This window comes from Schistocerca nitens, chromosome 8 (genome assembly GCF_023898315.1).
Source record: "Schistocerca nitens isolate TAMUIC-IGC-003100 chromosome 8, iqSchNite1.1, whole genome shotgun sequence".
NCBI classification, from domain to species: domain Eukaryota; kingdom Metazoa; phylum Arthropoda; class Insecta; order Orthoptera; family Acrididae; genus Schistocerca; species Schistocerca nitens.
This window is the reverse complement of record NC_064621.1, coordinates 340,920,434-340,946,088: the sequence shown is the minus strand read 5'-3', so window position 1 is coordinate 340,946,088 and position 25,655 is coordinate 340,920,434. Positions and strand designations below refer to the sequence as shown.

Genomic DNA, 25,655 nt, shown 5'->3' with positions numbered 1-25,655 from the left:
AACCCTCTGCCGGATACTTAATTGTGAATTGGAGAGAGGTCATGCAGATGCAGATACCCAGCCGCATTAGAGCCATTGGTGTGGCCCGAGGTGTCAAATCTGTGTTCTGAATTTCGCATCTGTATACACACAAATGACCTGCACATTACTTATTCATGTATTCTTCCCGCTACATACCTCACTGTATAAATAAACATGTAAATTTTCGTTACTTGCTTTCCTTCCTGTTGTTGCAGTTTTAATGAGCGGCAGTGTATAACATACATAAAGTCCCTGCTGTTTTATGCGCATTGGGTTATTAGGAGATGTGCTAGACATCGGCAGCGGGAAAATCCGCCCGGTTAAAACCGATACCGCTATTTTGGTTCTCGGTATTTTTCGTTATTTGTTTGGTCTCGGTAATAATAGGTGCTTTTAGTTTTTTACAAATAATCGGGTAAAAAAATGAAATATCAGTTAGACATAGCAGCAGAACTAACATTTTTGGTTTTTGAATAAACCCTTTTTAACAAACAAGTCATTTGTATTCGTAAAATTTCCATTGCTTTGAAATACTGTGTTATATAGAAAATAGGAAAAGCGGTCAATGGAGTTTTAAAAATAATGCCGGCACAAACTAGCAACAATACATAGCACAAGCATTGGTACAGCATTGCTGAGACAAAAATGCCATAGCACATGAGCTACTTGATGGTACGCGCATAGATGCAGTGTGCATGACTTGCCCGATGTGGTATATACGGTAGTCTCTCACTATCGTCATCCGACATCAGATGTACAGAGTGGCACCACACCTAATCTGGATGTATTTCATGAAGTGCAGAATCAATGACGTAGAATGTTCTATTTGCCTCAACAGGTTAAAAACCGCAGGAGCCACAACAAACTTGTGACAACGTATAGGAGAAAACTTAAAAGTTAACAATCCATTCATAGTTTATAACAATAATACAAAGTAGATGCGTCTACATCCAATTGTAGCTCTTGAAAACGAACAAATTAGCACGTAAAATAGAGTTCATCAAACTTAGTTTTCAATTTTTAGCACTGATTATTCGTAATAACCAAGTAGTAGTATGACTGTCGATTAAAAAATGATTTTTGAGCAGACTTTCAAAAATTAGAAGCAGTAGAAGAATACTGGTGACTTTTTGTAGTGTTCAGTCACTTTTCGAGAAAAACATCGAACGGTGCAAGTTTTCGTTTACCTGCCTATTAAATTTAATATTTTGATGCTACAGGTGGTGCAGTTAAAAGTAACCCGTCTCCTCTTCGAATACGAATGCAATGTTTAGACTTCTGAAATAGAGTAAACAGCTACAGCAACGTACAGTTTTCTGCAGTAATCGATTTTAGCATTCTTCTGTCAGGATTTCAGTTTATTTCAGTGAAGTTAGACGTTTCTCTTTGCAAAATGACTTTTTCGATAGAAAGAAGAACTGAAATTGTGGAAGCATGCTTGAAAATAGGTTCGATGAAGGTAACTCGCGAAATTTTCGTTGTCAAGTATCCACATAGAGATTACCAGCAAAGAGAGCAATACAGAGTCTGCATAAAATTTGATGCAACTAGAGATCTGTGCAAAATGTAAAATGATAAAGAATTCCTTCAGTTCGCGCACCAGAAGTTATTGCAGACATTCGCCGAAGAATTATTCAGAGCCCAAAGAAGTCTACACGTAAATTGGCCCAACAGGTACATGTAACTTTAAATGCGAACATTTTAGGTTAGGCTTTACCGTGACTGTTATTGACATTAAATGAAACAAGTTTACTGTTACCAGTCACTGTTTATTTATCTCCACGATGCGTTTCAAAGGTTTAAACCTCCATCATCTGGTGGATTTACATTTGAGTTTTGTTTCTCCACTAGACAGTGCCACAAGTTCCTCCAGAAAATCGTAACACAACACACACACAGATGTCATACAAACAAATTTAAATCCACCTGATGATGGACGTTTAAACCTTTGAAACGCGTCGTAGAGATAAATAAACAGTTACTGGTAAGAGTACATTTGTTGCTTCATTTAAGGTACATGTAAGTTGAGGGTGCTGCCAGTGGATGTTGAAAAAGTCTTAATAAACCTAAACATGGTCCGTAGTAGGCTGTAATGTGATCTTTATTTAATCGTGCCATTAGCTGATTTCGATTACTTGTGGGAAGTAGTCGTAATTAGCTAATCGCACGAGTAAATAAAAATTGCATTACAGCCAACTACGGGCCATGTTCACGTTAACTAAACATCTGGAGGCTGTGGATCCCCACAAATATGAAATTTTGAAAAAGTATTAATTTGAAGCCGTATTGTGTGGCGGTTACGCAGCAGTTACAGGAGGATGATAGTCAGAAACGTGGAAATTACTGCACGTGGCTTTTGAATAACATGAAAGATGGTTTGGTAGACCCTTTCCATCGCATAATGAGTGACGAAGCATGATTTCATCTTTCCAGTCACGTGAATTCTAGGCGCTCAGTCCGGAGCCGCGCGACTGCTACGGTCGCAGGTTCGAATCCTGCCTCGGGCATGGATGTGTGTGACGTCCTTAGGTTAGTTAGGTTTAAGTAATTCTAAGTTCTAGGGGACTGATGACCACAGATGTTAAGTCCCATAGTGCTCAGAGCCATTTGAACCATTTTTGAAATCACGTGAATTCACAGAACACGAGCTACTGGGCAAAAGAGAACAGTAACATAATGTATCAGCAGCCACTCCATGATGAAAAAATGGTCACTAGACCTAACTGTATGTGATTATTTCTTGTGGGGACTTATGTGCCGCCGTTACCAACAAACACGAATGAACTGATACATTGCATAAAGCAGCCACGGAAGCCAGGGAAGGTGTAACTCAAGACTTGCTCGTTGCAGTGTGGGAACAATCTGAATATTGCTTTGACATATACCGTGCATCTCAAGGGTGGCATATTAAACACTTATGAAAAGGTTTGAGTTTCCAGTTCGTCAAAAAACTAAATTCATTGTATATGTTTATTAGTTTCAGAAATATAGACGTGCCATATCGGATGATTCTTTTTGTTACACCCTGCATTTTTCACTGCATTTTTCATTGTAAATGAATGAAAAGTCCATTTCAGCTCTTCATTTGTGAAATTTCACTTTGTTTCCTTTATAATTACACGGGCTTTATCTGCACCACCCTGTATGTATCTTGAAACTGGGGGTGGAAAGATTTTTCAATCTTTGTTAGATTTTAGCATTTACTAAAGAAAATAATAGGAATCTTTCTTTCTTCCTTTCGCTTGTGCCTTTTCCTTCAGGGACGCAGGATCGGCACGGTTAATTGGATTTGGTAATGTTAGATTAAGGGGTGGCCGAATGCTCTTCCTACCACCATCTTGTACCCCCTGGGACGGAATTTGTGTACCCCAACTGTCTACGACTAGTGTAATCCATGGAATAACGCGAAAGTGTTCAGGTGTCTGCGAGCCGTGTAACTGAGGCGGGACATGGAGACCAGCCCGGTATTCACCTAGGGGGATGTGGAAAACCGACTAAAAACCACATCCAGGCTGGCCGGCACACCGACCGTCGTCGTTAATCCGCCGGGCGGATTCGATCCGGGGCCGGCGCGCCTACCCGAGTCCACGAAGCAGCGCAATAGCGTTCTCGGCTAACGTGGCGGGTAAAGAAAATAATAGGAATAAAAACCGAAAATCGTTTATTATGGAAACCGGTTATGTTGAGCTGTTTTAACAGTTATGTTAAGGTAGTGTTGAAAAAAAAAAAGAAACGATATAACCAAAAACCGGCTGTTCCAGCGATAACAGCCACCCCCGCAGTGACGTGAGTGTACTGACCAGGCCCAGCGATGAGCGGCGGCGGGCCGACCCGCGGCGCCACCGTCGCACACTCGGCGCGCCCGCCGTCGCAGAGGCCAGCAGCAGCGCCGCCCCCGGCGACCACGTCCGCGTCGTCAGCGCCCACCACTCGCAGCTCAGCGCTCAGCAGCCCTGTAACACGCCGGGTCGGACGCTGTGTCTTAGCTGCTAGCTTAGGGACACCTCCGGAGTTGTAAAAGGACACCTTCAGAGTTGTAAAACTACCATAGACTATCGTTAAGTAAACATAGAGTACGGTATTTATGTAGCAGCTTTGGGCGATGTAAGGTCGTACCCGCGCTACGCATACGTTAGGTGTGTTGCATACCTATCAGGCGTTACCTCATAACGATCTCTTTCTTGGCGCATGCGATCAGTGTCTCACTAGATTCCCCTAAAAAAACCTAAGGTAGTGAATCATCTAGAAGATGCGTGACGAGATGTAACAGGCTGGATAATCTACGGAGAATTTTTGCTCTACGTAGTTAACCACTTGTCTCTTACTTAGAAGTAAACACTATTTACAGGAAAATTGAAATGGTCAATGCTTTAGTTCAGATTTTGTTATAAAAGTTTTGTTTTATAACCTGAAACAGTGGAATGTTGTAGTAAAAATAAAGAAAACAATACATATATATCATATAGCGCTATACAACGCAATTTCCTCAACAAAAAGGTAAAATTACAAAAAGAGAAAAAATGCAAAAAATACATCAAACATCATTTCAATACTTCGTCAAATTTATATAAAACATGTTTCTGTTATTCTCGAACAACTTCCGCATTTATCAATAATAAAACGAAACTTTTGTCTTTGATCATGACAAAGAACATTCGATTGAGTACAAAATAACTTGTGTGTGTGTGTGTTTGTTTACATAAACTGTACTTGCATCAAAAGTAATAGCTTTTTTTTTACATGACGACGCAGAAGTTATGCTATCAATTAACTTTTATTACTTGTAAAATGCAAATTATATTCTGTAAGAATATAAAATACGCAATGGACTAACACTCAATAACATGCTGTTCTAATTAGGTACAAAACAAACGAAAGTACAAGGAGAACTCGTTGGCTCCCAGTTTCTCTCTTACACATTCATTTACATTTCTCAATTTACTTATAATCCGCCTTGGTTGCAAAATGTTTATTTATATGACCGGTTTCGGTTCCTTTAGAACCATCTTCAGATCTGATATTTCGGTTACAGGAGTAACCCGTCCAAATACAGCAACTTTCACATGCTGCGTCTCGCCATTTTCACGAATGATGATGAAATGATGAGGACATCACAAATATCCACTCCCCAGGGAGAGAAAAATCCCCGAGTCGGCCAGGGATCGAACCAAGGACCTGTGATCCCGTGGCATCAACGCTAACCACTAAACCACGGGCTGTGGACATGAAGATCATGTTTCCGACGGCAGTGGCATTTTTCATCAAGATAATGCGCCATGTCACAAGACCAGGAGTGTGATCGAGTGGTTCGAGGAACACAGATACGAGTTTCAATTGATGCTCTGGCCGACCTACTAGCCATATCTGAACCAGATCGAACATATCTGCGAAGTTATTGAACGTGGCGTCAGTGGTCATCGCCCCCTCTTCGGAAATTGCGGGAATTAGGTAATTTGTGTGCGTAGATGTGCTGCCAACTCGCTCCAGCGACCTACCAAGGCCAGATTGCTTCCATGCGTCGCCGCTGTTATCCGTCCCAAAGGTGGATGGTTCGTTGATTTGGGGGAGGGGACCAAACAGCTAAGTCATCGGTCGCATCGGATTAGGGAAGGATGAGGAAGGAAGTCGGCCGTGCCCTTTCCGAGGAACCATCCTGACATTTTCCCGAAGCGGTTTAGGGAAATCACGGAAAACCTAAATCAGGATGACGGGGCGCGGGTTTGAACCGTCGCCCTCCCGAATGCAAGTGTGCTAACCACTATGTCATCTCTCTCGGTGACCCAAAGGTGGACATACAGGCTACTATGTAGGTATGTTCTAGCTGTTCAGTGTATGTATTTAGGTTGTTCATCTATAGCATCAGATGAGAGCGTTTTTGAATATCAAAATATGTGCTATACATGGAAGCATCTTTTGACTGCATTGACTTAAAAGCTTAAATTTTTAGATCCTAGTATGTGACACAAATTTTAACTAAGCGTTCCTGAGAAAAAGGGTCATAACAAACCGACAGACAGATAGGCAACAAAGTGAGGCGACAAAGTGATACTGTAAGAGTTAAGTTTTTACCGATTGATGTACAGAACCGATATGAAAAACGCTCTCACCAGTGAGTACAGATAATGACAATCCTATCGACATACCCGCGAGTTCTAATCTCGTCACGCACTGTATGCTAACACTATGACTATAATAACGTAGTTAGACAGGTACTGATATTACAACAAACTTACAGAACTGCAAAAAAAGTTCTTTGTGGCTCCTGTAATCAGTTCATTTTATGTACCATTATTTTCAGTTTTTCTGCTACCATCTGGTGAGCAAGATGTATGAGACAGGCGAAATACCCACAGACTTCAAGAAGAATATAATAATTCCAATCCCAAGAAAGCAGGTGTTGACAGATGTGAAAATTACCGAACTATCAGTTTAATAAGTCACAGCTGCAAAATACTAACGCGAATTCTTTACAGACGAATGGAAAAACTGGTAGATGCGGACATCGGGGAAGATCAGTTTGGATTCCGTAGAAATGTTGGAACACGTGAGGCAATACTAACCTTACGACTTATCTTAGAAGAAAGATTAAGAAAAGGCAAACCTACGTTTCTAGCATTTGTAGACTTAGAGAAAGCTTTTGACAACGTTAACTGGAATACTCTCTTTCAAATTCTGAAGGTGGCAGGGGTAAAATACAGGGAGCGAAAGGCTATTTACAATTTGTACAGAAACCAGATGGCAGTTATAAGAGTCGAGGGGCATGAAAGGGAAGCAGTTGTTGGGAAAGGAGTGAGACAGGGTTGTAGCCTCTCCCCGATGTTATTCAATCTGTATATTGAGCAAGCAGTAAAGGAAACAAAAGAAAAATTCGGAGTAGATATTAAAATTCATGGAGAAGAAGTAAAAACTTTGAGGTTCGCCGATGACATTGTAATTCTGTCAGGGACAGCAAAAGACTTGGAAGAGCAGTTGAACGGAATGGACAGTGTCTTGAAAGGAGGATATAAGATGAACATCAACAAAAGCAATACGAGGATAATGGAATGTAGTCAAATTAAATCGGGTGATGCTGAGGGGATTAGATTAGGAAATGAAACACTTAAAGTAGTAAAGGAGTTTTGCTATTTGAGGAGCAAAATAACTAATGATGGTCGAAGTAGAGAGGATATAAAATGTAGACTGGCAATGACAAGGAAATCGTTTCTGAAGAAGAGAAATTTGTTAACATCGAGTATAGATTTAAGTGTCAGGAAGTCGTTTCTGAAAGTATTTGTATGGAGTGTAGCCATGTATGGATGTGAAACATGGACGATAACCAGTTTGGACAAGAAGAGAATAGAAGCTTTCGAAATGTGGTGCTACAGAAGAATGCTGAAGATAAGGTGGGTAGATCACGTAACTAATGAGGAGATATTAAATAGGATTGGGGAGAAGAGAAGTTTGTGGCACAACTTGACTAGAAGAAGGTATCGGTTGGTAGGACATGTTTTGAGGCATCAAGGGATCACAAATTTAGCATTGGAGGGCAGCGTGGAGGGTAAAAATCGTAGAGGGAGACCAAGAGATCAATACACTAAGCAGATTCAGAAGGATGTAGGTAGCAGTAGGTACTGGGATATGAAAAAGCTTGCACAGGATAGAGTAGCATGGAGAGCTGCATCAAACCAGTCTCAGGACTGAAGACCACAACAACAACATCGTTATCTACAACTCTTCCCATGTATCCAATTTCCTGCCGTTATTGTTATGTGCAAAATCGTGAGGTCTTTAATTCCAATCAAAGGGGTGGCAAGTTTCATAGATCTGCTCCGGACGACTTTTCGAAATTTGAAAAAAGGAAACCCCGTGAGCAGGCCCTGAAGATTGTCGACTGACTATCGCGTGGTGTCGTACTCAAGTGATTCATCATTGGGTGCGGTATGGAGGAGCGTGGTGTTAGCACGCCACACTTCCAGGCGTTGACGACATTTCGACCTTGGAGCCGCTACCTCTCGTCAGGAATCTCCTCAGTTGGCAGCACGAGGCTGAGTGCACCCCGGTCGAGTCCTCCTACCAAGGAAAAACCCCCGGTAGTGCCGTAAATCGTACCCAGGTCCGCCGCATGAGGATCTGTCGCGTTGACCGCACGACGTGTGAGCCAGACCTTTTCAAAACTCTTACAGTGAAAAGCATCACTGTGTTCCTTACACCTATACTTGAAGGACCTGCCAGTCTGACCGATTTAGTTCGCATTGCAAGTATTAAACGTAATTTAGTAGTTATTAGCCTTGTCATAATTATCAACCTTCTCTTTTAAATTAGTCCTTAGTTTACACTATAACGTAATGATGTTTTTAAATGGGGCTTCAACCTTAAACTGTTTGAAGATGTTATATACCTTCTGCGATAATTTCCGAAATACGGAAACTTGACTATCTTAACATTCTGCGATGCATACCGATTTAGCTTTGTACGCTGTTTAATAAGTATTAATTTATTGATTATATTTTCATTTATTTTCTTTTCATCTTTATGCAACTATATCTCTGACCAAGGGTACTTCAAAAAGTAAGTTACACATGTCGTCCCAAACTAAGATAATTATGCAACAGGAGTGGCGCATTGTCAGAAGAGAGTACATGTCCTGAGTTCCTTGCAAAAAAAGTTCTTCTGTGGTACTGTTAACAGTTGCGTCACAGTGCGCGTATGCGAGCCCCACGGCCCACGAGAAAGGAAGGCCGCGGCGCGTACGTCACGAAGGTAGTCCTGAACCCGCTCGCTCAGCTCAGGAGACAAAATGCGTTTCTAGACCTGTTAACTCGCAGCTGGGCGTATAAGTACTAACGAGAATAGCATCTTCCGCTGGAATCTGCTATTATGAAGTAATGATTTTATCATGATTTTATTTTATTGTACGCCAGTACAGCCGTAACAAATTATAAGTAGGCCCATGGACTTCCCATCATTATAGGACTAATAACAGTAAGATTCCATAATAGCGGATTCCAGAGGAAGATTCAGTTTTAGTGTGTACGGACACGCCTAGTTACGAGTTAACAGGTCTAGAAACGTAGTTTGTCTGCTGATTTGAGCGAGCAAGCGAGCGCAGGACTATCTTCGTGTCGTACGCGCCGCGGCCTGTCTTTCTCGTAGGCCTCGGCGCGTATGAAATGGCAACAGGAAGTGTACTTCATAGTGGAGGTACACTGGGCTCTAATTTTCCGAGAAGATTCACAAAAGGGCACACTGCCCTGCCTTCGCTACAGAGTGGAAGATTCTGGAAACAAGCCCCTAGGTTGTATGGGAGTTGGAGAAAAATATTGAAACACCGAGAGAAATGAATTCTTGAACATAAATGCAGGTGCTAGCCGAGACTGCAGGTTGCACTGATATACTTGACCACGAACGGTACCTGTACAATGTGTTCAATACATTGTAAGTGTGAGTTGTGGTCAGAAAAGTGTTCTGTGTAGTGGATTAAGTCGGAGATAAGTGAATTCTAACGTGGACAAATGTTGATGCTCGTACTGTGGGTGGTTCCGTAACTAACGTACCCGAAGTGTTTGGTGTTTCAAGAGGGACCGTCTCGAGGATGTATACAGCATATGGGAAAAGTGGAGAAATATTAACCGCAAAGTCACAACGCTGACGAAAGCGTGTGTTGTGCGATGGTGATGGACGGCCATTGAGGAGGATTGTGATGGAACATAAGGGGACGACAGCTGCAAAAGTCACTTCAAAACTGTATGCCACACTCGCGAACATTGTTAGCACCAAAGCAACATGGGTAGAGATGCTTCCATAAGCATGGAACTGCGGGTCGACTTGAAATTCCAAAACTACTTATCAGTGATGCAAATACTTGTAACAGGAAAACGATGAAACAATGGAGGAATGTCGTTTGGTCGGGTGAGTCTTATTTCACACTGTTTCCAACCTCAGGACGAGTTTACGTCTCAAGAGAAACTTGCCGACGATTCGGTGACGATTTGGGCAGCCGTATCGTGGTATCCCTTGGGCCCCATGGTTACCCTGCAAGATCGCATTGCTGCCAAGTATTATGTGACCAATGAGTCTGATCAGTTTCATTCCATGGCACAATCTCTGTTCCCTAATTTTGGTATGTGTTCCAAGACGACAGAACCCTTGTTCACACAGCTCACATCAACCAGGACTGGTTTTGTGAGCACGAGAATGAAATCACGAGATTCAATATTATTAAGCCTTTACCGATTTCTTTGGAGAGAAGGGTACAAGATCGCTACCCACGTCCATCAATGTTACCCGAACTGACAACTATTTACAGGAAGAATGATATAAGAGACCCTTGAAAACCATACAGTACCTATATTTATCCTTTCCGATGAGACTGGAAGCAGCTTCAAATGCTAACGCTTTTCCAATGCTGTTTTAGTCATGATAATGCGTTGTGTTTTTGCTGTTTCCATATTTATGTCTGCCTCCTGTAGGGAAGCCGTTTCTCCGCAGTTTTCTTTCTTTCGAGGGTGTTAGTCCCTTTCTCTGTGATTTGGAAGATAGAAAAGAGGTACTGTCGCGAATACAGTTGTGAAGACAGGTCGTGAGATTACTGGCTCGAATCCCAGTTCTTCACATGATTTCAATTTACCAGAAAACACCGCCATTTTGTAAGGAGTCAACCGCCCCTTACGTACTGAGAACAACATATCTATGCCTCACGCAGGTCGCAGTAGGTACTATCGATAGTCGAGCACCCACTGCGCTAGAGAGTAGTGAGTTTTGAGACTCCGAGTAAGTAAGTTGATGGTTGCTAAGCTCAAATGGTTCAAACTGCTCTAAGCACTATGGGACGTAACATCTTCCCGGCGGAGGTTCGAGTCCTCCCTCGGGCATGGGTGTGTGTGTTTGTCCTTAGGATAATTTAGGTTAAGTAGTGTGTAAGCTTAGGGACTGATGACCTTAGCAGTTAAGTTCCATAAGATTTCACACACATCTGAACACTTAACATCTGAGGTCATCAGTTCCCTAGACTTAGAACTACTTAAACCTAACCTAAGGACATCCCACACATCCATGCCCGAGGCAGGATTCGAACCTGCGACCATAGCAACAGCGCGGTTCCGGTCTGAAGCGCCTAGAACCGCTCGGCCACGGCGGCAGGCTGGCTGCTAAGCGAGTAGGGCGGATTTGGGCAGGACGGCCGATCGCGTTGACAATTGTTTAACGGCTGTGTGTGTCACTCAAAGCCGTGGGCCTGACATCCAACAAATATGTAAATGGTGTTAACTGAGTGATTTGTCTGATGTGTTTAAGTGTTCATTTGTGCACCGTGATTATGCGACAACCGCGCCGGACACTCACGTTTTCTCACGATTTGGATTACAGTGAGGATTGTGTATTCAGTGCTGCGGAAGCATACTGACGTCTGACGACATTAACAGGCGACCTGTGATGAGTTAACTGTTATTACTTTGTCAGATGAAGGGCGTAACTACCTCATTCGTGCTGTTTAGGCAAAAGATACAGAACATTTACAAGAAATTATGTACCGATTACTGCTACCTTACGTCCTAATTAGCTTCGTTGGATTTGATACGAAATAAGTCCCATTCAAATATTAACTGATCAGCCTTTATCAGTCGCACACCGTCAAACTATTCTAAACTATTATACTGTAATCCACTACTCAATAACGGTGGGTTTCATAGGGAGTGTTTTACACTGTATTACAGAGTGAAAGATTCATTGTTGGATAGTGAAGTTACTTTCTAGTTTCATAAGGATCGTTCCTTGATACCCTAATTCCACTGAATCTTAGCCCACGTGGGTTTGAAGATGAGCACATGACACAAACCTGTTTCTGAATGACTAATGTATTTGCTCTCTACTGCTAGTACTGGGAGGCGCACAACGGCAGCAGTAGGTGAGTGACAGCAGAATTACTGGCGCCAGCAGCAGCAATCAGCGGGCCTGGCACGGTCGCCAGCTAGGGCGAAGGTGGCGCGTGTCAAGTACCACTTGTCGTCGCCCACGCCGCTGCCGACCAGCATAAACGGCCGATCTCCGACTTTCCAACTCAGGCGCGCTTCTCATAGTCTTCCCAACGCAGACCAAACACGGGTTGTCCTGGTTGTTTAGGGTGACACTTCAGGCACAGGAACCTAAACTGTATACCTTGAGATCAGGAACAATGGTCATGACGAATACTGGGGCTCCTTACTGACAGACTGGCAATGGCATGTAAAAAGTTTCTGAGAAATTTGTTAAAACCTGGAGGGTGTCCCAGAAAGATACTTCGACAGGTTGCACAGGGATTGTTGAGGAAGAAATCGAGGACAGGAGATCATGTCCAGAAACGTCATCCAACAACGCTACAGAGTGATGAAGTTATAGACGACGGCGCCTGCCACCAGGCCACCCCTTCTGAAGCAAACATGACTTTGTACGCTGATGGACCGTAGGCGTAATGTCTCGCAACATTGTTTATGATTCAGTGATCGTGAGTGATTGCCACGATACCCAGTGGAGAAGATGGAGCTAGCTGATGCATAGGAATGGCCTGTCTGTTGTGAATGCGATGCTCTATTGCCTCGAAGCGTGGCGGTTTTGGACACAGGTTTCCATTCTCAGTTTATTTTTCCCCACGAGACCTCCAAAATGTCAGATGTTTTTCAGTATGCAGGAGAAAAGTAAACTGAAGATGGAAACCCATGTCCGAAGACTTCATACACCAAGGCAACAGAGCATCGGTTTGTAGGAGACAAGGCCTGTCTGCACAGTAGCTAGCTCCATATTTTTCCCCGCCGATCGTGGCAAACAGTCGCAATCACTGAATAACAAACAATATTGCGAGATTCCGCCTACAGTCCATCAGAGTACAACGTCACGTTTGCAGCCGAATGGGTGGCTTAGTGACGGGCGCAGTTGCCTGTAACTTTAATGCTTTGTAGTGTCGTTGGGTGACGTTCCTGGACACGAGTTCCTATCCTCGATTTGTTTCCAAGGCACCCTCAGCAGCCCCTCAAAGTTCGTCAAATGGTTCAAATGACTCTAAGCAATATGGGATTTAACATCTGAGGTCATCAGTCCCCTAGACGTAGAACTACTTAAATAAAACTAACCTAAGAACATCACACATATCCATGCCCGAGGCAGGATTCGAACCTGCGACCGTCCGAAGTTTGTTGCAACATTTCTGGGACACCCTGTATATCTGTAATAGGAGGGTTGGAACTTTAATAGTGACAACTATTTATTTACAATTTATAGAACATAAATGCACGTTTCAAAGCTTTACTGTCCTTCAAAGTTTTCTCCAGCATTTCTTACAACTCTTTGCCAGCGATGTAGAGGTCACAAGTTACCATTAGCAGCACCAGTTGTGTTGACAGTTCAAGCGGAGAGATCTATTCCCAAGAAATCTCTGAACAGCTCTGAAGCGAATGCCATGAAGCACTTCCTTAATCTTAGGAATCAAGTTGAAATCATAACGGCTTAAGTGTGGGGAGTATGGTGGGTGGTAAACACGACCCAGCCCCGTACATCGAAACAACCAGTCACAACTTGCGACGTATGCGCCCTAGCACTTTCCTATAAAATGATGGGCAGGTCTTGCAGAAAGTGTCGCCATTTATTTCTATGAGCTGTCGGAACACACTCGCACAGTTTGGTTTGATACGGCAGCTGCGAATTCCTCTTCTGCGCCAACGTCTTTGAGCAGCAGTTGCATCCAACGTTCTCATTTGTTTGTTGGATATATTCAAATCTCTGTTCTCCCCTACACTTTTCACCCCCTAAGGCTCCCTCTGGTCCCATAGTAGTTATTTCTCCTGACGTCTTAACACATGTCCTGTCATCCTGTTTCTTCTGCTTGTCAATAGATTCCACATGTCCCTCTCCTCGCCGGTTCGGCGTAGAACCTTCTGATTCCTTATATTACCTGTTCATCTAATCTTCAACATCGTTCCATAGCACTACACCTCAAACGCGTCGATTCTCTTCTTTTCTAGTTTTCCTACAATCGATGATTCACTACCATACTAAGCTGCGCTCCAAACGTACATTCCCGGAAAATTCTTCTTAAAATTAAGGTCGATGGTTATTAAAGCATACTTCTTTTGGGCATGAATGGCCTCCTTTCCAGCACTAGTCTTCCTTTTATGTCCTCCTTGCTTCGACCGTCATGTCTTATTTTCCTTCCTAGGTAGCAGAAGTCTTTCACTTCCTCCAATTCTTGGTCACCAGTTTTGATGTTAGATTTATCGCTTGATCTCATTTCTGCTATATACTACTTCTACACTTAAAAAAAAAAAATGGTTCAAATGGCTCCAAGCACTATGGGACTTAACATCTGAGGTCATCTGTCCCCTGGACTTAGAACTACTTAAACCTAACTAACCTAAAGACATCACACACACCCATGCCCGAGGCAGGATTCGAACCTGCGACCGTAGCAGCAGCGCGGTTCCGGACTGAAGCTCCTAGAACCGCTCGGCCACAGGGGCCGGCTCTTCACTTTCACTAAGGATAGAAACGTCATGAGCCTCCCTTCTATTTTCATCATCGCTTTTTTAATGTATGAATTGAACGGTAGGGCCGGCCAGAGTGGTCGAGCGGTTCTAGGCGCAACAGTCTAGAACCGCGCGACCGCTACGGTCGCAGGTTCGAATCCTGCCTCGGTCATGGATGTGTGTGATATCCTTAGGTTAGTTAGGTTTAAGTAGTTCTAAGTTCTAGGGGACTGATGACCTCAGCAGTTAAGTCCCATAGTGCTCAGAGCCATTTGAACCATTTTTGAACGGTATAGGCGAAGGCTGCAACTTTCTCTCAAATCCTTTTCAAAGCGAGCACTTTGTTCTTGGTCCTCGATTCTTATTGCTGCCTGTTGGTTCTTGTGCATATTGTATGTTACACCTTTTCCTGTAGTTTACACCTACTTTAATCAGAATCCGAACATTCTGCTCCATTTTGCGTTTTCGAACGCTTTTTCTACGTCGGTAAATCCTATGAACGTTCCTGATTTTTCTTCAGTCTTGCTTCCATCATCAGGCGCACAGTCACAGTTGCTCTTCTGGCGCTTTCGTAAAGCCAGACTGATCGGCATCTAACAGATCCTCAGTTTTCTTTTCTCCTCGGTTTTATTTTCCATTCTTCTGTATGTTATTCTTGTCAGCTGCTTGGATGCATGAGCCGTTGAGCTGATTGTGCGATAATTCTCTCACTTTTCTGCTCTTGCAGTCTTTGGGATTGTGTGGATGATATTTTTGAAAAAGTCTGAGGGTAAGTTACCAGTCTCATAGACTATACTCACCAACTTGAATAGTCGTTTGGTTGCCATTTCGTCAACGATATTAGAAATTTCGGAGGAATGTTGTCTATCACTTCTGCGTTACTTGATAGCAAGTCTTCCAAATGCCTGTTGAAATATGGCTCTAATACTGGATTCCTTATGCATTTCACATCCATTATAATTTCTTCTTCTGTCACATTATCAGACCAGTCCTACTTCTTATAGAGGCCTCTAATGTACTCTTCCCATCAATCTCTCCTCTGGTTTCACAATGGAATTCCTACTTGTTTTTACTTTCCTATATGCTGAATCAGTTCTTCCGACGGTCATTTCTTTTTCCTGTTCCCATTTCGCCTTGATTTAACTGCACTTTCCTTTTAATGTCATTACTAAGTGACTCATTGTGCTGTATTTCTGTCTTTCCCTGAATATTTCTGTGCTTCCTTCTTTCGTCGATGAGTTGAAGAATTTCCTCCTTTTCCCAAGGTTTCTTCGCAGTTACCTACCTTGAGAATATGTTGGTCTGTCCTACTTCAGTGGTTATCCTTTTCAGAGATGCAGTTCCCTGGACAACTAAACTGCATACTGTGTTATTCATTATCGCAGTATCTACAGCTTTCGATAACTTCAAATGCATCGCACTATTCGTCAGTACTTCGGTATCCAACTTCCTTCCACACTGATTCTTTCGGACGTTTCTCTTGAACTTCAGTCTACTCTTCATCATTGCTAAATTATGATTTTGGTGTATATCCGTTGCTTACAGCCAAATATTTGATTTCAGCCTCTTGGTCTGACGATGATGTAATCCAGTTGGAATTTTCCCTAGGCTTCGGGCCTTTCTCAAGTATACCTGGTATTTGGACAGTGTACTCGCTATTACTACTTGAAATTTATTGCAAAACTAAGTGTTTCTCCTCTCTCATTCGTAGTGTGAAGCCCATATACTCCTGTAAGTCTCTTCTATTCATTCCTTTGTTATCGTGACCCAATTTCTCACGATTACTTTATCATCTGGTTTAGCATATTGAATTACCAGTTCATATATATTCTCTACCTTTCATCATGTGCTTCCGACGTCAGCACGTACCCTGAATTCCCGTTGTTGGCGTTGGTTTGCTGTCGATTCTGATAGGAAGAACACTATCACTGAACTGCTCACAGTAACTCACTCTCTGCTGTTCGTATTCATAACGAATCCTACTCCCGTTGTACAATTTTCTGCTGCGTTGATATTACTCTATATTCGTCTGACCAGATGTCCCTATCCACTTTCTATTCACTTCATTGATCTCCACTATTTCTAGATTTAGCCTTTGCATTTTCTAGCTCTCCTACGACGATCAGAATTCTGACATTCCTCTGGTTCGCAGAATGTTATCCTTTGGTTGGTTATTCACTCTTTGTCTCATGATTACCTCTCCCTTGACATTTCCCTCCTGTAGATCCGAATGGGGGACTAATCTGGAACCTTATGCGAATGGAAAAATCATCATTACACGTTTTCAATTACAGGCCACATGTCCTGTGAATACATATTATGTGGCTTTAATGCCGTGGTTTCCAGTGTATTCTGTATGCTCATTCGGCTGATCATTACTGATTCCTCCGCCTTTTAGGGGCAGTAGCCCACCCCAAGGGCAAAGAAGTCGCTCTGAAATTTTGTCCGCTCCTCCGCCCTCTTTGATAAGACAGTAGAACGAGTGTGACTCCTCGTAGCAGACGTCTTCGCCTGCACTGGACAATTTAAGCAGTGTCCGCAATGATGAAAGTATCACGGAATTCATATTTATGTGGCAACATTTTCATCGCTTACTAGTACATCCACATACTCCGCAAGCAACTCTACAAGCATGCCAGAGGCATGCAGTAGTAGCCCTTGAGCAGCCTGAGTGAGGCATGTCATCGACAGTTCCCATCTCTCTGTTTCTCCTCGATGTCCAAACAACATCGCTTCTGTTCACTCCGAGACGCCTGGACACTTCCTTGTTGAGAGCCCTTCCTGGTACAAAGTAACAATGCAGACGCGATTGAACCGAATTTGACCGTTTAGGCATTGTTGAACTACAGACAACACGAGCCGTGTACCTCCTTCCTGGTGGAATGACTGGAACTGATCGGCTGTCGGACCCCCTCCGTCTGATAGGCGCTGTTCATGCATGGTTGTTTACATTTTTGGGCGGGTTTAGTGACAACTCTGAACAGTAAAAGGGACTGTGTCTGTGATACAATATCCACAGTCAACGTCTATCTTCAGAAGTTCTGAGAACCGGGATGACGCAAAACTTTTTTTGGTGTGCTTAGTAACACAATGCGACGAGCACAAGATGTTCAAACATAATTTTGTAATCAGACACTATAGGGTTGTTTTCGTTTGTTACAAGTGTTATCTTACGTTTATCCTCGTCTTACGAGAGCTGCCATTCATTAAACCAAGTGAAAATTTTCCATCTATTTCTACATTGCACAACACGATTGAAGGCTCACTTTTTCTAAACGCTGTAATTCTCTCCCGCTGGGACACAATAGTTTTACATTTGGCTCAAAGGTGCGTCCAACCTTCCTCTGTAACAGTGCACAAGCGTGACGTCCTGAGATGTCAGCCCCGGGCACGGCGACGCTGCAAACAGATGCGAAAAAACGGCCAGAGCTCAGAAGTTGATATGAGGTGCAAGGAGGATTAATAACGCCACAGTGGCGCCAAATTCCGTCAAAACTCTGCCCAACGCTACCGTGCACGTATCACACGAAACGAATATCGTCGAAACCCCTCTTATTCACATTTCACCCCTTTTTTAGACATCTATGCCATGGATGTCAGAACGCGACGCCGAGCGTTGAAATCACGCGGTTTTCTTATGAACGGCCGAGGAAAACATTTGAGACACACCGGCGCTCAGAATAGACGCGAAAAGACTTCAAGGGATGGCATAAAGAGCGTCGATGAAACCACCCCTTTCCTCGGGGCATTGACTCCCATACATCTTGCAGCCGAAAACGACAGTTCGCAGCGGGATGAAAAACATGAAGCGTCATTGACAACCTCTGACACTGCTAACACCCTATGACGTTTCAAACCTTCTCCAAGGTGGGACTGCATCCCCACTGGAAGTGATCTGACCCCTCAGGAGCGCAGGGTGACCGCAAGTTTTGTTCTCGTGTGCGGGTTGGAACCACTAGGGACCATTCAAAACCAGGGGTGCGACATTGACAGAAGCCTGAACAAAAAGGCAAAATCCTTGGTGGCACCCGTCCAAATGTATTGAGAATTTTAGAAATGAACCTGTACAGGGACAATTTGTAACGAATTGGGTGGGTGCCATCGATGGTTTTGCCAAACTGAGTGGTCATAGGGGGACCATTTACCATTTTATTCACTCATGCATCAATATCGCACCCCTGTGATCGTGTCACAGGACGACACGAAGCAAGAAGACTGAAAAAGAATAAGCTTCAGATCACGTTCAGATTTCGTCGAATAGTTTTGAATGGTTCCTGTACACGACAGCAAAAATTGTGGTTGCAGTGCACTCCAGACGGGTGCTATCGCAATCAACTGTAATGAGAGTAATTATGTCCTTTGGGAAGAATTCGAACGTCCGGGGTTGTCAGCAGTGTCAAAGGCTCTCAAAAACGTAGTCCTGTTGCTCATCACACTGCAGATTGTTGTTCTGAGAACTGGCCTTTTTTTCCGCACGTGTCGACATATTTCTATATGAAGCAACGTCGAGCCCAAGGATGGCGCCGCAGAACGCCATGCTTTTGCACTATTACAGAGGAAGGTTGAAGGCAACTTTGAGCCAAATTTGGAACTTCTGCGTTCGCAACACAAGACAATTAAGGGAAAAATGATCGTTTGATTCAGCTGCGCAGTGTACATTTTCCTACGATCGTCTGACGAGTAAACTTTCCTATTCATAGGAGCATAGTCAACCAACAATCTTATAGCGATGCTGATCCTGTCTGATACATCGTTTGAGTGTACTGTATTGAAAACATTATTGAGTCTGTTACACTTGCTAAGGGCACACGCGATATTACTTCCGTTTCTATCATTCGCCGTCTGGTATAAAGTACTGGGTACTATTGGTCAGTCTCACTATGACGTGAAGAAGATATGAAATTCACTCCGAGCGGTATAACGACCACGACATTACTCGACTCTCTTTGTCTTTCTGGCATCTTAAACAGTGGAAGCTACGCTAATCATCCTCCAGTTTCTCGATTTCTTTCGTCTCTGGAGCACTTGCAGCACGCGGCGCATTGTTACGTGAATCCTACGGGGGCGCACGCTTCCATTCCGACGCGTTAACGGCGTGCGAGCATTGCTAGAAAGCGTGGCCACCCCGTCTTAGAGCCGAAAGCTTCTTGTTGGAAAGTTTGCGGAACAGAGCACTAGATGGGGGACTGCCTCCAGCTGCCAGCAGAAGAGAATAGTGGGTTCGGAGAGAACAGTGGCGAACGCACTGTGCTCTCTTCCAGCCAGTTCTTCATTGTAATGTTGGAGTGCTCTGACTGACATTGATTCAGTAGACGGGATGGAAAACTTCCCCGCTTCTTGTATAACAGCTGCATGAAGCATCGTCGAGCCCAAGGATGACATCGTAGAGCGCCACGCTTTTGCACTATTACGGAGGAAGGTTGAAGGCAACTTTGAGCCAAATTACGAACTACTGTGTTCGCAACAGAAGACAGTTGAGTGGTTTGGAAAAAGTGATCGTTTAATTCAGTTGGCCACTGTACATTTTCTTACGATCGTCTGATGAGTAAACTTTCCTATGCTTAGTAGCATTGTCATCCAATAATCTTATGGCGAAGATGATCATGTTTGATACGTCTGATGAGTAAACTTTCCTATGCTTAGTAGCATTGTCATCCAATAATCTTATGGCGAAGATGATCATGTTTGATAGATCGTTTGAGTATACTACACTGAAAACATTACAGAGCCTGTTACACTTGCTAAGGGCACACGTGATATTACTTCCGTTTCTATCATTCGCCGTCTGGTATAAAGTACTGGGTACTATTGGTCAGTCTCACTATGACGGGAAGAAGATTATGAAATTCACTCCGAGCAGTATAACGACCACGACCTTACTCGACTCTCTTTGTCTTTCTGGCAGCTTAAACAGTGGAAGCTACGCTAATCATCCCACAGTTCCTCGATTTCTTTCGTCTCTACAGCACCTGCAGCACGCGGCGCATTGTTACTTGAATCCTACGGGGGCGCACGCTTCCATTCCGACGCGTTAACGCCGTGCGAGCCTTGCCAGAAATCGTGGCCACCCCGTCTCAGAGCCGAACGCTTCTTCTTGGAAAGTTTGCGGAACTGAGCACCAGATGGGGGACTGCCTCCAGCTGCCAGCCGAAGAGAACAGTGGGTTCAGAGAGAACAGTGGCGAACACACTGTGTTCGCTTCCAACCAGATCTTCGTTGTAATGGTAGAGTGTTCTCAGTGACATTGACTCAGTAGACGGGATGGGAAATTTCTCCGCTCCTTGTATAACAGCTCCCTCTAATGTTTTTACGCTGACTTCTGCACGGTGAGATGCGTACGGGCTAATAGACGTGTAACTGTTAAGCAGCTAACCACCCCCCCCCCCCCCCCCCCCCAGATGAACCAGGGGGCTACCAACGGTGGTTCAGCGACCTTGCTGTGCTTGGGCCTCCACAGCAGGCGCCTGGTCCATGATCCCATGCTGACTGCTGTTCATCGGCAAAGCCAGTACCGCAACTGTACGCCCACTAAGTGGGTCAGCGCGGTGGATTGCTAACCGAAGGGTCGCGGGTTCGATTTCCAACCGGCTCGGAGATTTTTCTCTTCTCTGGTATTGGGTTTTGTGTTGTTCTTGCTTCATATCATCATAAATGACATTCCACTATTGAGACGGCTGTAAGGACACGTTAAAGACCAATGATAATACACTACTGGCCATTAAAATTGCTACACCACGAAGATGACGTACTACAGACGCGAAATTTAACCGACAGGAAGAAGATGCTGTGATATGAAAATGATTAGCTTTTCAGAGCATTCACACAAGGTTGGTGCCGCTAGCGACACCTACAACGTGCTGACATGAGGAAAGTTTCCAACCGATTTCTCATACAAAAACAGCAGTTGACTGGCGTTGCATGGTGAAACGTTGTTGTGATGCCTCGTGTAAGGAGGAGAAATGCGTACCATCACGTTTCCGACTTTGATAAAGGTCGGATTGTAGCCTATCGCGATTGCGGCTATTGTATCGCGACATTGTTGCTCGCGTTGGTCGAGATCCAATGACTGTTAGCAGAATATGGAATCGATGGGTTCAGGAGGGTAATACGGAACGCCGTGCTGGATCCCAACGGCCTCGTATCACTAGCAGTCGAGATGACAGGAATCTTATCAGCATAGCTGTAACGGATCGTGCAGCCACGTCTCGATCCCCGAGTCAACAGATGGGGACGTCTGCAAGACAACAACCATCTGCACAAACAGCTAGACGACGTTTGCAGCAGCATTGACTATCAGCTCGGAGACCATGTCTGCGGTTACCCTTGACGCTGCACCACTAACAGGAGCGCCTGCGATGGTGTACTCAACGACGAACCTGGGTGCACGGATGGCAAAACGGTCATTTTTTCGGATGAATCCAGGTTCTGTTTACAGCATCATGATGGTCACATCCGTGTTTGGCGAAATCACGGTGAACGCACAGTGGAAGCGTGTATTCGTGATCGCCATACTGGCGTATCATCCGGCGTGATGGTATGGGGTGCCATTGGTTACACGTCTCGGTCACCTCTTGTTCGCACCGACGGCACTTTGAACAGTGGACGTTACATTTCAGATGTGTTAGGACCCGTGGCTCTACACTTCATTCGATCCCTGCGAAACCCTACATTTCAGCAGGATAATGCACGACCGCATGTTGCAGGTCCTGTACGGGCCTTTCTGGATACAGAAAATGTTCGACTGCTGCCCTGGCCCGCACATTCTCCAGATCTCTCACCAACTGAAAACGTCCGGTCAATGGTGGCCGAGCAACTGGCTCGTCACAACACGCCAGTCACTACTCTTGATGAACTGTGGTATCGTGTTGGAGCTGCATCGGCAGCTGTACCTGTACACGTCATGCAAGTTCTGTTTGACTCAATGCCAGGGCGTATCAAGGCCGTTATTACGGTCAGAGGTGGTTGTTCTGGGTACTGATTTCTCAGGATCTATGCACCGAAATTTCGAAAATGTAATCACATGTCAGTTCTAGCATAATATATTTGTCCAATGAGTACCCGTTTATCATCTGCATTTCTTCTTGGTGTAGCCGTTTTAATGGCCAGTGGTGTAATAATAATAAGTGGAGATACACTCCTGGAAATGGAAAAAAGAACACATTGACACCGGTGTGTCAGACCCACCATACTTGCTCCGGACACTGCGAGAGGGCTGTACAAGCAACGATCACACGCACGGCACAGCGGACACACCAGGACCCGCGGTGTTGGCCGTCGAATGGCGCTAGCTGCGCAGCATTTGTGCACCGCCGCCGTCAGTGTCAGCCAGTTTGCCGTGGCATACGGAGCTCCATCGCAGTCTTTAACACTGGTAGCATGCCGCGACAGCGTGGACGTGAACCGTATGTGCAGTTGACGGACTTTGAGCGAGGGCGTATAGTGGGCATGCGGGAGGCAGGGTGGACGTACCGCCGAATTGCTCAACACGTGGGGCGTGAGGTCTCCACAGTACATCGATGTTGTCGCCAGTGGTCGGCGGAAGGTGCACGTGCCCGTCGACCTGGGACCGGACCGCAGCGACGCACGGATGCACGCCAAGACCGTAGGATCCTACGCAGTGCCGTAGGGGACCGCACCGCCACTCCCCAGCAAATTAGGGACACTGTTGCTCCTGGGGTATCGGCGAGGACCATTCGCAACCGTCTCCATGAAGCTGGGCTACGGTCCCGCACACCGTTAGGCCGTCTTCCGCTCACGCCCCAACATCGTGCAGCCCGCCTCCAGTGGTGTCGCGACAGGCGTGAATGGAGGGACGAATGGAGACGTGTCGTCTTCAGCGATGAGAGTCGCTTCTGCCTTGGTGCCAGTGATGGTCGTATGCGTGTTTGGCGCCGTGCAGGTGAGCGCCACAATCAGGACTGCATACGACCGAGGCACACAGGGCCAACACTCGGCATCATGGTGTGGGGAGCGATCTCCTACACTTGCCGTACACCACTGGTGATCGTCGAGGGGACACTGAATAGTGCACGGTACATCCAAACCGTCATCGAACCCATCGTTCTACCATTCCTAGACCGGCAAGGGAACTTGCTGTTCCAACAGGACAATGCACGTCCGCATGTATCCCGTGCCACCCAACGTGCTCTAGACGGTTTAAGTCAACTACCCTGGCCAGCAAGATCTCCGGATCTGTCCCCCATTGAGCATGTTTGGGACTGGATGAAGCGTCGTCTCACGCGGTCTGCACGTCCAGCACGAGCGCTGGTCCAGCTGAGGCGCCAGGTGGAAATGGCATGGCAAGCCGTTCCACAGGACTACATCCAGCATCTCTACGATCGTCTCCATGGGAGAATAGCAGCCTGCATTGCTGCGAAAGGTGGATATACACTGTACTAGTGCCGACATTGTGCATGCTCTGTTGCCTGTGTCTATGTGCCTGTGGTTCTGTCAGTGTGATCATGTGATGTATCTGACCCCAGGAATGTGTCAATAAAGTTTCCCCTTCCTGGGACAATGAATTCACGGTGTTCTTATTTCAATTTCCAGGAGTGTAGATGGCCCTTTCAGATGAATCACGTTTTATGTTCCATTGCCGTTGGCGTGCACAGCGTGAAACATCTGAGAGTAAATACTCTGCAACAATCATCGTTAGGGAATATTTTGGTGTGGAGAGTATTTTCGAAGGATTCCCTGGGTAACCTCGTCATTCTGGAAGGCACAATGGATCAACGCCAGTACGCATCTATCGCCGGAGACCATGTCCACAAGTAAATGCAGTTTATTTTTTTTCGGCACGATGGCACCTACCAGCAGGACAGCTCTCAGTGTACATCCATGATTCGAAGAGCAGCAACATGAGTTTGCCGTACTCCCCTGGCCATCAAACGTCCCGGACTTAAACCCACTCGAGAATCTTTGGGACCACCTCGATCGAGCTGTACGCGGCATGGATTCTCAACCGAGAAACTTACAGTAGCTGGCCACGGCAGTGGAGTCGGCATGGCTGCACATCCCTGCGGGTACCTTCCACAACCTCACGCACAAACGAAAAAATGGCTGACATCGAAATAAGTGTCCAAGGAATAGAAAAGCAACTGAAATCACTCAACAAAGTCCACTGGACCTGACGGGATACCAATTCGATTCTACACAGAGTACGCGAAAGAACTTGCCCCCCTTCTAACAGCCGTGTACCGCAAGTCGCTAGAGGAACGGAAGGTTCCAAATGATTGGAAAAGAGCACAGGTAGTCCCAGTCTTCAAGAAGGGTCGTAGAGCAGATGCGCAAAACTATAGACCTATATCTCTGACATCGATCTGTTGTAGAATTTTAGAAAATGTTTTTTGCTCGAGTATCATGTCGTTTCAGGAAACCCAGAGTCTACTACTCTGTAGGAATCAACATGGATTCCGGAAACAGCGATCGTGTGAGACCCAACTCGCTTTATTTGTTCATGAGACCCAGAAAATATTAGATACAGGCTCCTAGGTAGATGCTATTTTCATTGACTTCCGGAAGGCGTTCGATACAGTTCCGCACTGTCGCCTGATAAACAAAGTAAGAGCCTACGGAATATCAGACCAGCTGTGTGGCTGGATTGAAGAGTTTTTAGCAAACAGAACACACCATGTTGTCCTCAATGGAGAGACGTCTAAAAACGTTAAAGTAACCTCTGGTGTGCCACAGGGGAGTGTTATGGGACCATTGCTTTTCACAATATACACTCCTGGAAATTGAAATAAGAACACCGTGAATTCATTGTCCCAGGAAGGGGAAACTTTATTGACACATTTCTGGGGTCAGATACATCACACGATCACACTGACAGAACCACAGGCACATAGACACAGGCAACAGAGCATGCACAATGTCGGCACTAGTATAGTGTATATCCACCTTTCGCAGCAATGCGGGCTGCTATTCTCCCATGGAGACGATCGTAGAGATGCTGGATGTAGTCCTGTGGAACGGCTTGCCATGCCATTTCCACCTGGCGCCTCAGTTGGACCAGCGTTCGTGCTGGACGTGCAGACCGCGTGAGACGACGCTTCATCCAGTCCCAAACATGCTCAATGGGGGACAGATCCGGAGATCTTGCTGGCCAGGGTAGTTGACTTACACCGTCTAGAGCACGTTGGGTGGCACGGGATACATGCGGACGTG

At 45.1% G+C, this 25,655-nt stretch overlaps 1 protein-coding gene across 1 annotated transcript in view; it reads right to left on the bottom strand.

Moving 5' to 3' along the window:
- The window catches only part of LOC126199368 (uncharacterized), a 542,567-nt gene that overhangs the window by 105,707 nt on the left and 411,205 nt on the right, over window positions 1-25,655 (bottom strand). Inside the window, exon 3 of the mRNA XM_049936265.1 lies at window positions 3,822-3,974. Coding sequence (XP_049792222.1) covers window positions 3,822-3,974 — 153 coding nt within the window. The remainder of the gene's footprint in view (window positions 1-3,821; window positions 3,975-25,655) is intronic.